This window comes from Neoarius graeffei, chromosome 7 (assembly GCF_027579695.1).
Source record: "Neoarius graeffei isolate fNeoGra1 chromosome 7, fNeoGra1.pri, whole genome shotgun sequence".
Classification (NCBI taxonomy): domain Eukaryota; kingdom Metazoa; phylum Chordata; class Actinopteri; order Siluriformes; family Ariidae; genus Neoarius; species Neoarius graeffei.
The window spans coordinates 17,162,948-17,176,161 of NC_083575.1; the positions used below are offsets into that span (position 1 = coordinate 17,162,948).

General features: G+C 39.1%; 1 protein-coding gene across 1 annotated transcript; it reads left to right on the forward strand.

Annotated features, from left to right (window-relative positions):
• Positions 1-1,715: 1,715 nt before the first annotated feature.
• On the forward strand, positions 1,716-12,811 carry LOC132888820 (DNA mismatch repair protein Msh6-like). Its single transcript, XM_060924914.1, has 6 exons — positions 1,716-1,979; positions 3,927-4,044; positions 4,202-4,288; positions 4,390-4,544; positions 8,718-8,920; positions 12,627-12,811. Exons 1-6 carry the CDS (start codon positions 1,734-1,736, stop codon positions 12,706-12,708), a joined length of 891 nt encoding a protein of 296 aa, XP_060780897.1. The 5' UTR covers positions 1,716-1,733; the 3' UTR covers positions 12,709-12,811.
• Positions 12,812-13,214: the final 403 nt, after the last annotated feature.

Below are 13,214 nucleotides of genomic sequence, written 5' to 3' on the forward strand. Positions count from 1 at the left end.
TAAGGAGTATATTTCCAGTATATAAATAGTAAGCTACAAGTAATATGCCAAGCAAACTTAAAGTATAACAAGTAAACTAGTGAAATAACCAATGTTTATAACAGTATACTTAAAGTATACAATAATAAACTAAAAATAGGGACTTGAAGTATGTAACCAAGGGGTGTTGTGGCTCAGTCAACTAAAGTGCCATACCATAAATCTGGGGACCTGGATTCAATTCCAACCCAAGGTAATTTCCTGATCCCTTTCCTGTCTCTACACTGTCCTATCCATTAAAGGTGAAAAAAGCCCAAAAAAAGAAGTACATCAATAAGTGTACTTGTGGTATACTTTAAGCATGCAAGAGGGATATACCAAGTACATTGATAGTATATAGATGAGTGTACTTGTTGTATACTTTAAAGTGTACTTTTGCAAACTTAAAATGAACTTTAAAGTATACTTTTATAAACTTGAAATGTTCCAATTTAGTCCGAAAAAGTATTAAATTTGTATACTTTCTAGTACACTAAAAGTACATGGTCTGTAGTATACTTGCTATACTTATACTCATACTGAAGCATACTTAATAAAATGAACTTTAAGTATACTACTTTTTGCTAAGGGGTATGGGGTTTTGTTGTTGTTGTTTTTTTTAAACTTACCACAAATTTTGTTGAATAACTATGAAATTTGGAAGCTATCATCAGGAGACCAAGAACAAAATTTCTGTCTTAGATTTTTAACATGATTGATGGTTTATCCATAATGTGCAACAAAATTTTCAGGATGAGGGCATATCTCAGCAATGTTGTGATGGATTTTGACCAAACTTTGTAGATGAGTCACTGACCTTGTCCTGAGGGACAGGTTGTTTAACCTAAAACCCAAGTAGGAAGTGCTGTAATTCAAAAATTTTAGTAAAATGGTTCATAACTTTTGAACCATGTAACCTGCAATGATGAGTCTTCTTTCTGTGAATCCTTGGAGATATGTTGGTTCGATGTGTGGTGTGGAGTTATGGGTTGCTGGTTGTTGGTTTTTTTTTGGTGATCTGCCAAATAGGAACTCGGCCATGCTGAAATTCAGTGTCCATCTGTCCATCCATCCCATTTCCCCCCCAATCAAGAAATTTGGATCATCTTTAATCTGTAAATTAATTAAGTCACCAAACAGGACATGAGGGCATATCTCAGCAGTGCCTTTTGTAAATTGACATTTAAAGTTGTTGCACATATTTAGCAATATGATCTGATGTTAAGAAACAAAATTTGACATTTGCAACTTGGGGGGTGCACTGAACTGAAATGAAAACAAGAAGTGAGGTGATAAGAACAGCTTGACCGGTTGCCTTTAAATTTAGTCCATTTACTTGGAGCAACCACTGATGAGGCTAGTGGCTTTTGTCTTCTGCCATAGCAAAGGGGTGGGGACAAAGTTCTTGGCCCCCTTAATTGCTGCTTGCAGCTATATTTGGTATTTATTTTAATGTGTTTGAGCCTTTGGTTGACTTTGTTTTACTCTATGTTTAGAGGATATTTATGATAAATTACATCATTACATTTTCTTGACTTGGGTATATTTTACCAATATACCTTTTAGGATCACCTAAACATCAAGTTATATGGATACCCAACTGATCCTTGTGAAACCCTATTTCACAGTCTAATAAGTACAATAGTGATGGTGTCTATGCTGTTGAAGATGTGCTGTTGAGTTTGTCCGGATACAGCCAGAGTGGGAATGGAGTGATGGTAAAACCAGAGATTATTCTGCCAGGTAATGGCCCCCATTCTTCCCCTTTCCTGGACCTCCACGGATCCCGGCACCCCTGTGTCACGAAAACCTATTTTGATGATGGCTTCATCCCCAATAACATCTTTATTGGTTGTCCTGGCAATGAGGAAGAGGAGAGTGAGGACAATAGGAAGGCACTGGCTCCCTGTGTACTTGTCACAGGGCCAAACATGGGAGGCAAGTCCACCCTAATGAGGCAGGTGAGTTCATTCTTGTAGACTGTTTAGGACACAATTCTAGTGAGTTTTTAGAAATTTTTAATGTCAAGTTGGCCTGGAATGAGTTTTGTCCTTGCAGAGTATTTGGTTTTGGGTCTTGGGATGGATATTGGTTTATATACATGCAACTTCTAAGTTTTTTTTAATTTAGATAAGCTGCAGTTCACATTGAAAAAACAAAAAGAAAGGTCTGTAGGTATAAGATAAGCAGTGTTAGTGCTGTATTCACTGTTTGTCCCAGATTTGTAAGGTTTTTCCTTTAGAAGGTTGTTTAAAGCAGATACGCAGAGCCTTTATTTTTAAATAAATTTCTGAGTGGATGGTATCTCCATCCTTGACTCTTGTATGCTGCATAAATGGGAATAATATATATATATATATATATATATATATATATATATATATATATATATATATATATATATATATATATATATATTTGTGGGTTGACTCTCATTAAAACAGGATAGGTGTTATAACTTATGCAACATACATGTACAGTGGTGCTTAAAAGTTGTGAACCCTTTAGAATTTTCTATATTTCTGCATACATATGACCTAAAACAACATCAGATTTTCACACAAGTCCTAAAAGTAGATAAAGAGAACCCAGTTAAACAAATGAGACAAAAATATTATACTTGGTCATTTATTTATTGAGGAAAATGATCCAACATTACATATCTGTGAGTGGCAAAAGTATGTGAATTTTTGCTGGCTTGGAGGAATTTTAGCCCATTCCTCTGTACAGAACAGCTTCAACTCTGGAATGTTGGTGGGTTTCCTCACATGAACTGCTCGCTTCAGGTCCTTCCACAACATTTCCATTGGATTAAGGTCAGGACTTTGGCCATTCCAAAACAGTAACTTTATTCTTCTTTAACCATTCTTTAGTAGAACAACTTGCGTGCTTAGGGTCGTTGTCTTGCTGCATGACCCACCTTCTCTTGAGATTCAGTTCATGGACAGATGTCCTGACATTTTCCTTTAGAATTCACTGGTATAATTCAGAATTCATTGTTCCATCAATGATGGCAAGCCATCCTGGCCCAGATGCAGCAAAACAGGCCCAAACCATGATACTACCACCACCATGTTTCACAGATGGGATAAGGTTCTTATGCTGGAGTGCAGTTTTTTCCTTTCTCCAAACATAATGCTTCTCATTTAAACCAAAAAGTTAAAAACAACCCTCTGCTCACTCAGGGAGGACTGGTGCAACTGAACTCACTTTCCTTTAAAAAAAACCTTTCCTTTTCTTGTAGTTTTATTTTTCTTTAATTGTTGGTACTACACCCTCTTTCAATATGGGCACAATATAGCCAATGCTCTTCAACAGATCAGAGGTCTCGTACGAGTCTTCAGTAAAATGTGCAGAGCAGAGGAGAGACCACTTCGTAGGCGCCCAATGTGTCCGTGAACTACTCGCAAAATGCATCCAAGTCTTTGCAGTTTGAACATTCTTGGGCCATGAACGCAACGTAAATCCACCTTCTGTCATGTTGTTGCACCGGCCAGCAACACATCTACGTGGCATGGCAATAAATTAGCTCAAAATGGAGGATCGGAGTTGCAGTCAGCTCTGTGTTTTAGTATAACGGAAATGGTGATGAGACCGATAAACTTCCTTTGGTGACGTCACAGATGTCAAGGTCATTCACTCAGACCGCTACCTATATAAATTGCTTTTATCGTAAAAATTACTATATTAGATTTATTGTTAACGCTTAAAACTATTCCTGTGCCATTCTTGAGGTCTCAAGGCATTTATAAACGAAAGTGAGGCCATGGCTCTGCATATATGTTTTAAAGTGGACGGGGTTTGTCCTGGTCTGGGAAAACACTCTTGTATAGATTGTTATTCTATTAGTGATCTATATGTGGGTTTGTTTGTTTGTTTGTTTGTTTGTTTGTTTGTTTGCACTGTAGTGTGGCCTGATTGTGATTTTGGCACAGTTGGGTTGCTATGTGCCAGCTGAAAGCCTGCGCCTAACCCCTGTGGACCGAGTGTTCACTCGCCTTGGTGCCTCCGATCGTATCATGTCTGGTGAGTTGCCTCCCCTTTTTGTACGATGTGCTATTTAAGGTGTCTGTTTAAGGTTCAAAAAGAAAATGTTTTATATTGCAAGAAGAAAAAAGTTTGAATGAGAAGAGATCACCTGACTTGGTCTGAATGTTCATGCTTACCTGTCTGGTACTATTAGGAGAGAGTACCTTCTTTGTGGAACTTAATGAAACAGCCAGTATCCTCTTGCATGGGACCACTCATTCACTTGTTCTTGATGAACTGGGTAACACACTTCTATGTTTAACAACCTTAGTTTTGGGGGTCCCCCAAGCCTGAAATACACCCAACACAACTCTGTGCCTCATTTAATGTGATTGGCTATAGGTAGGGGTACTGCCACCTATGATGGCACGGCCATTGCAAGTGCAATGGTGAAGGAACTGTCGATGAGGATCTGCTGCCGAACTATATTTTCCACCCAGTACCACTCACTGGTAGAAGACTATTCTCAGAATTGTGCTGTTAAACTTGGTCATATGGTGAGTCTTATTCTTTTGTTAGCTCAAACTGAGATGGATCACATGATTTAATAATTATAAATTTAGTCGAACAACACATGGCCCTTTCCTGAAAGTCACACTCATGCAGGGGCGCCGCCAGAAATTTTGGGCCCCATGAAAGATTAAAATTTTGGGCCCCCCAACTTTGCCCACCCTCGTCACAATTGCACTATTGTCATTATTTGACTTTTGATAGCTCATGGACCTTGAGTTTGTGACTTTGTTATTACATTTTATGTATTAACCTACCAGGGACTAGATGAAAACTGGTCAGTGACTAATTCTGGTGCATTTACAATCACAAATTAAACTTCAAGATTTTGCCACATGCCTTCTTGTGCTAGGACAATTGGTAGTGAAATATGTGATGTGACTGCTAATAAATCATAGAAAAAGTTTTCTACCCAGCATCAAAATACCTATGGAAATCCCATGGATTGTTATGTGTTAGGTAGAAAGTTGTGTGTACTGTTCTGCAAAAAGGGAATATGTTCAAAGCAAAGTGTGTCTAGACAGAAATTTGAGCATAAGCAGAGTTAGACTATTGGTTGCCCCTCCATGGACCAGGAGTTTTTGACCTTGTTTTCTAATTTACACTTTTATATTGTTTGACCAGTAGATGGCAGTATAAGCCCAGACATAATTCAGGCCAATATAAGCCCATACATAAAAAGAAAAAGGAAATAAAATGGTGAATGATGCAGCAGTTATTATTGAGTTGACTGTAAATAAACATAACCAACATTATTTAACACACTGCTTTGAACTCTTCTTCATTCAAGTGTGCAAAATTGGGCTACTTAGTATGGAGTTCATTCGTTCATGTGTTGACACAACTTGCATGCATCACTGTATCTGTGTGGATTTATAAGATATACATTCTTTATAGGCTATTTCAGTGCCAGAGAGTTCCAGAAAACATCAGTAATCACAATTTCCTGCCTTGATTAATAACTAGGCAACAGTTATTTCATACAACATAATGCACTGCAAGAAATCCACTGAGAGTTTATGCTTTCTTTTAGGCAGCACTCATTTATTGTCAAAGCAAATATTCAAATATCCATGAACAATAAAATATTCAATATTCAAGATAGATTCTTACCAGCAATATCAACCAATCCAAATGTAACCATGTCAAACACTTGACTGGTGTCCGTTATTAGCAACACTTTAATCTAGCAAACTGTGTATGGCGCTCGCTCATTAAAAACTTCAATCCTAAAGCATTTATGGGTTGTATTGCTGCTTACCTCCTTCTCCAAAGGGGGGTTCAGTGGTTTGGTAGGGCGGAGGTCCCCCTGAGGCTGAATCTGTGCATATTTAGGGCACCCCATTAGTTATGAAACTGGTTATTAGCACTAGTTATTAGCACCAGCATAACGTAATATTATCACACAAGTCAGTTCAGTTATTAAAATGGAAAAAATGTCACTGTACAAACTGTAAAAGTGTTCTCTTTATAGGCTAATCCATCCACGTTCATACTGTTCATTTACCATTCACTAATATTTTGAACACACATGTGAGCGATAGCTACCTTTTTTTGGGAAAAAGTGAGTGACCAGTTGCCTGCCTCTCCAGTCCCTCTCAGCTTTCAGCTGCCTTTCTTTACGTTTTTGACAGCCACTCTTCCTATTTAGCGATCATAGACTGTACGCACTCCACTGCTGGCTGGCTGGCTGCTGCACCGCGACACAGCAATCGCGCTTCTACCAGAACTGGACCGTACTATTTCGCAAAAGGGGGAGGGTTAAATGACAATATGTTGAAGAACTCAAGAAATAGACAACCTTGTTCAATTAGCTCATTTTACCAGATGGAATATTGCATTGTTGTTATTTCAAAAGTCTTATTAAAATCATTAAAAGCATATTATCAGCCCCTTAAAGGGCCCCATGGCAGTGCTGGGCCCCTAGAATTGTTCTAACCTTTCCCCCCCTGGCGGTACCCATGCACTCATGTCTTAGTAATTTAACTACTCAGCAAAAGGTTATGACAGATCTGTCTTTGGCACAGATATTGTTCTTCATAATGTTAATCAGGGATGAGAGTTTTCCGCTTTTCGGCGGATTTCCGCTTTTTCTGAGTAAAAAACAACCTTTTTATATTATGCCAAATCCATTGAGAATTTTTTTAATTAATTGAGGGGGGTTGGGGTATTCATGTTGTTCAAACTTAATTAACTCCAACGATGTTTACACATTATTTGTAAGTCGCCATCTTTTGTCTCATTTAATCTTGTTGAATGTGATGTAAAATTCGTGTTATCTACATTGTTATTGGTCAAAACATCGATGTCGAGACCATAATAGCCAATCAGAACAGTTTTTACAAAGATACCCACAGCCGTTTTCTTTTATCAAAACTTACACGTATTCGTGAGCTCATCTCATCTCATGTCATTATCTCTAGCCGCTTTATCCTATACTACAGGATCGCAGGCAAGCTGGAGCCTATCCCAGCTGACTACGGGCGAAAGGCGGGGTACACCCTGGACAAGTCGCCAGGTCATCACAGGGCTGACACATAGACACAAACAACCATTCACACTCACATTCACACCTACGGTCAATTTAGAGTCACCAGTTAACCTAACCTGCATGTCTTTGGACTATGCGGGAAACCGAAGCACCTGGAGGAAACCCACGCGGACATGGGGAGAATATGCAAACTCCGCACAGAAAGGCCCTCGCCGGCCACGGGGCTCAAACCTGGACCTTCTTGCTGTGAGGCGAGAGCCCATGTTCGTGAGCTGCATATCAAAAATATGTTCCTCTAATCGACGTGTTTTCTCAAGATGCCGAATATTATTGACAAGCAAGATGAAATGAAGGTACGTGAAATTGATGCTGGTATAAAAAACAAGTTTAGCAAAGCAAAAGGAAAGCAAGGGAGGAGTGTGAGAGAGAGAGCAGAAGAGAGCTAGGTTAGAGCATGTAAAAACACAGGAGGAGCTGGCTAATGAAAGAAAAAGGAAAAAAGATAGGACTGATGATGGCTTTGGCCAAGAAGCTGAAGAAGAATTCTAAATGATCTAATGAAAATTTGTTTCAAAAATAACTGAGAACTGGAAACAACTTAACTGTAAAAAGTGTGAATAGACATATGCTCTTCCTTTTGAAGAAAATAAACAAGTGATGTGGACAATAAGACAAAGACAGTCCCCATAAAATATGCATTCATTTGATTCAATACACTGAATATATGATAATTTGAATTATAGCTGACAGTGTTGATAACTGTATAACTTTAAAGTTTAAATAGACGTGAAGAAATCATATACAAGTAATGTGGACATTCGGAAAAGGTCAGTCTCGATAAGATATATAAATGTTTTTATTTAATTCAAAATATTGAATATATGAAAATTTGATTTATTAATGGAACTGTAAATAACTATGGATTTGAAAGGACATTTTTTAGAAAAACAAGTGATGTTGACAATGAGTAATAACCAGTCCCCATAAAATGTACATATTATTTTGAATTAATGCAATACACATATTGATTTTGATACATATTGTCCTATATAATAGTGTTTTTATTTCAATAAGTATGAAAATAGGCATCAGGTGTTTTAATTAACTACAGCTCAGATTGCAGGAAATAGGGTGTGTAAGGTCTCATTTTGAAAAAAAAATTTCACGGGGGGTGTCCCCCTGGACCCCCCTTATTACTTCGGGTGCCTTCGGCACCCTCAGGACATTTTACAGATTTTCTGCTTTTTTCATCAGGACCCACTCTCATCCCTGGTTAAGTTAATGTTAAGATAATGTTAAATACAACTTGCAAGTCAAAATCCACACTTTGTACTTTGTACACATTCATCTTACAACATAAAGCTAAACTTAGCTAAGCACATTGCTAAAATGTAGTATGTGGTTTAAAAAACTGCTCAAACACATTGTATTTTCACTTTTTAAACTTCAAGGTGAACCATGCAACATCATGAAAGTTACCGTAAAATACAATTTTTGCAGCTTTCATAATCTGTCTTTTTACAGAAATATTATTGCAGTTGTACACCAAGGCACATTTATCAAGAAAGGGAAATATAAAGCTACCTGTCTAGTACATCTTGGAGGGTCTTGACAGACTTTTCACTTGTGGATTTAAAACTTGTGATCTTTCTACTACACTTGCACTCAGGCCTGCATGGTGGAGAATGAGTGTGATGAGGATCCTAGCCAGGAAACCATCACTTTCCTGTACAAATTCATCAGTGGTGCTTGTCCCAAGAGCTATGGATTTAATGCTGCACGCCTTGCCGACATTCCCGAAGAGGTGATTCAGTCAGGACATTGCAAAGCCCATGAGTTTGAGAGGAGTACCATGGTTCTGACTACCTTTAAGTGAGAGATATTAAATTATTTAATTTATTTAAAATAGAATAATTAATACTTAAAACAGGTTCTCCACTATACAGTGTGGGAATTTATTTGTGTGTGTGTGTGTGTGTGTGTGTGTGTGTGTGTGTGCACGCACGTGCATGTAAGTTAGAGGGGTCCAGGGGCATGCTCCTGTGGAAAATTTTGAAATGAAATGGTTCATTTCGTGGCTTCTGGTGACATCTAGACCTGATTTTTACCAGTTCAACATGTTGGGGGGTGGGGGGTGGGGGGGGGCATTAAAATTCTGAACATGCCTTTTTTTTGGGGGGGGCATTTTTTTTGGCATAAAAATGCACAACTTCTGCATTAATGCGATCCCTGGTAGGGTCTAAATTCTAAGTGTCATGGCGGCGGTTTAATGGGTAGCAGCATGTCACTAAGTGTATCAGTCAATAAATTAAGTGTATCGGGGCTGCTACACAAAGATAGTTTAAGGGAAACCCTGTGTGTTTGTGTCTAAAATACATATATGAATCTGTTATTTTATATATATGTGCGTGTATATATATCTCATCTCATTATCTCTAGCTGCTTTATCCTGTTCTACAAGGTCGCAGGCAAGCTGGAGCCTATCCCAGCTGACTATGGGCGAAAGGCAGGGTACACCCTGGACAAGTCGCCAGGTCATCACAGGGCTGACGCATAGACACAGACAACCATTCACACTCACATTCACACCTACGGTCAATTTAGACTCACCAGTTAACCTAACCTGCATGTCTTTGGACTGTGGGAGAAACCGGAGCACCCGGAGGAAACCCATGCGGACACAGGGAGAACATGCAAGCTCTGCACAGAAAGGCCCTCGCCGGCCATGGGGCTCGAACCCGGACCTTCTTGCTGTGAGGCGACAGCGCTAACCACTACACCACCGTGCCGTCTATGTGTGTGTGTATATACGTACACACCACGGGCGACTGCTCTAAGACAACGAGGGAGGCTCAGCCTCCTCTAAAAATGACGAACATCGTGTAGGATGAATTGCGCTAGGCTTATGTTATAGCCGACCTTACAACATTGCTATTTCACATCCAGAATCATAGAAATATATGTGCTCAACCCACTACAGTGCGAAATCATTCCCTTATAACTTTGTGTGTGTGAGTTTTTCCCCCTCGTGACAGCGTTTCTCAGTCAAAATAAGTAAAATATAGGGAAAGTGTCATTGAATGAAATGTGTGGCACCCAGCTCTACTGCTGAGGTTCCTGACAAAGAGCTGCTTTCAATAATGATCAATTTTTAAACAACATGCCACAATTTTAAAATATAAAATGTTAAAATATACCCCCCCCCAACACCACCATCGTGTATATTGGACAGTAGGCTAATGGGCCAAAAGAACCTGTTATTTCACAGTTTGTGACGCTGCCAACAATCAGCCAGATCAGAGGCAAGAGTATGGGCAAAATTGATGTTTTTTCTTTTAAAATCTGGAAATATCGTAACCAACCAGCCTCCCCTGTTTGAAAGACTACCAGCTGCCACTGATACACACACACATGCCACCAATTCTCTGCAACTGGGTCCTGGATTTTTTTTAACAGGCAGACCCTAGTCAATCAGGCTGGGGAACAACATTTCCAAAACAATAACCATAAATACAGGAATCCCACAGGGCTGTGTTCTGAGTCCCATGCTGTATACACACTTCACTCATGACGATGTCGCTACCCAGCTTAACATGAGCATTATCAAGTTTGCATATGACACCACAGTCATTGCACTGATTTCTGGGGAAGATGAGACAGAATACAGGAGGGAGGTGGCAAGCCTTGTGAAGTGGTGTAAGGACAGTAATCACTTTCTTAACATCAGCAAAACAAAGGAGATGATCATTGACACAGAGGAAGAGAGTAAAGCATCACTGGAGCAGCACTCCCTGCACTGGAAGACATTTATAACACCAGAGTTCTGAGGAGGGCCCTGAACATTATCAAGGACACTACCCATCCACAACACAAACTGTTCATGCTGCTGTCATCAGGGAGATGTACAGGAGTATGATAGCCAAAACAACTAGGCTGAAAGACATGTTGTGTGATGTCGTCGCACCCCCCCCCCCATGCCATTAGGCTTATGAACAAAGCCCAGCCACTGCCTCTCCACTCAGTAGAGTTTGCACTGAACTACCCATTTATTTGCACTGACACTTTACTGCATCATTTTTACTATTTGTCTTTGTTTTTAATTACTTGATCTCTTTAATTTCTTTATTTTAATCCCTATTTAATTTTAATTACTTTCTTTTGTCTTTTAATGCCTTTATTCATGTTCAGGTAATGTTGCTGGATGACTCACAGAATAAGAATTTCATTGTACTGTGTGATACTGTCTTGAGTACATATGACAAGAAAATTTAATTGAATTAGGCGATCCCCCAAATCAAATCTTATTTAACGAGGAAAAGTATAAAAACCATCACTATCCTCTTGTAATAGGACCAGTTTGGATGGCAAGAACAGTGTTAGTAGTGCCATAAATTTAATTGGAAGACAAAAATATCTATTCATCTTGCCAAAAGAGTTAAAAAGAAAAGCTTATGTAAATAAACATACAGACATTATTGTGCGGGGCGGCACGGTGGTGTAGTGGTTAGCGCTGTCGCCTCACAGCAAGAAGGTCCGGGTTCGAGCCCCGTGGCCGGCGAGGGCCTTTCTGTGCGGAGTTTGCATGTTCTCCCCGTGTCTGCGTGGGTTTCCTCCGGGTGCTCCGGTTTCCCCCACAGTCCAAAGACATGCAGTTAGGTTAACTGGTGACTCTAAATTGACGGTAGGTGTGAGTGTGAATGGTTGTCTGTGTCTATGTGTCAGCCCTGTGATGACCTGGCGACTTGTCCAGGGTGTACCCCGCCTTTCGCCCATAGTCAGCTGGGATAGGCTCCAGCTTGCCTGCGACCCTGTAGAACAGGATAAAATGGCTAGAGATAATGAGATGAGATGAGACATTATTGTGCGTGTATAAAATGTGTGCATTTCATTGATGGCATCATGACTTCACAGATGTATTGCTCTATACTGAAAGAGAAGATGCTACCATCAGCCCTTGGCCGTCATGCACTTTTCCAACATGACAATGATCTTAAACACACATCTAAGGCCACTGTTGGATTTCTAAAGAAGAACAGGGTGAAAGTGATTCAGTGGCCAAGTATGTCTCCTGATCTGAACCCAATCGAACACCTATGGGTGTTCTGAAGAGACAAATTGAGCATCACTCTCCATCCAGCATCCAGTCACTAAAAGAGGTCATTGTTGAAGAATGGAAAAATATTGATGTTGCAAAATGTCGCCAACTTGTTCATTCCATGTCGAGAAGACTTGGTGCTGTCATTAAAAATCATGGAGGCCATACAAAGTACTAGATGTAGTAGTTTTTGTTGTGGGGCGTACTCATTTTTGCACCACCTTAATTTGAGTAAAACTGAAAAATATGTAATATTTTATATTATTAACCTTATTTTCATCATTTTGGAAATTGTTTGTGTTCATTGAGATATTGTTTAAAATGTTACTTTTCAAAGGGGGTGTACTCATTTACGCTGAGCAGTGTGTGTATATATATATATATATATATATATATATATATATATATATATATATATATATATATATATATATGTGTGTGTGTGTATTTTTAATATATTGTGTGTGTATATTCTCTCTTTAGGAAACTGTGTTCATTTGCTGAAGATCCTATGGCTAACCATGAACAGTTTGCCAGACTGGTTCAGATGATTTGCAACCTGTAATAGAGAAAACAGCTGTACTCTGTATAAGAGGGGTATTGTTCACCTGGAAAGTCTTTTCTTTTCTCCTTCTGACATGATGATCTAATAAAGTTTATCTGAAAAACGCTCACTTTCTTTCATTAGGAAATTAGATTTTTGATGTTTGCTAATATCTACATTGTGAAGTACTTTAATGATTAAGTCTAGCTGTCATGGGAAACGCATACAATTCATATTAATAACACACAAGAAAGGAAGTACAGTACAGGATGTATTTAAATACAATGTCTTGAATTTTTCCCTTGTTTTAATCATTCAAGTCCCTCCCACCCACACACTGCCAAAAAAAGGGGGGGGGGGGGGGGGGGGGTCAGCAGAAAGAAAGGAAAAAGGTAGGGGAATTTCACACTTTATTCAAAGTATGCACTGTCTTCTCATCTGCTATGTTATAATCATCAGGGCCCTATGATGCCATGGGAGAGTGTTGAGCCTGTCAAAATACAAAATTAAGGGGTCCCATATCTTGT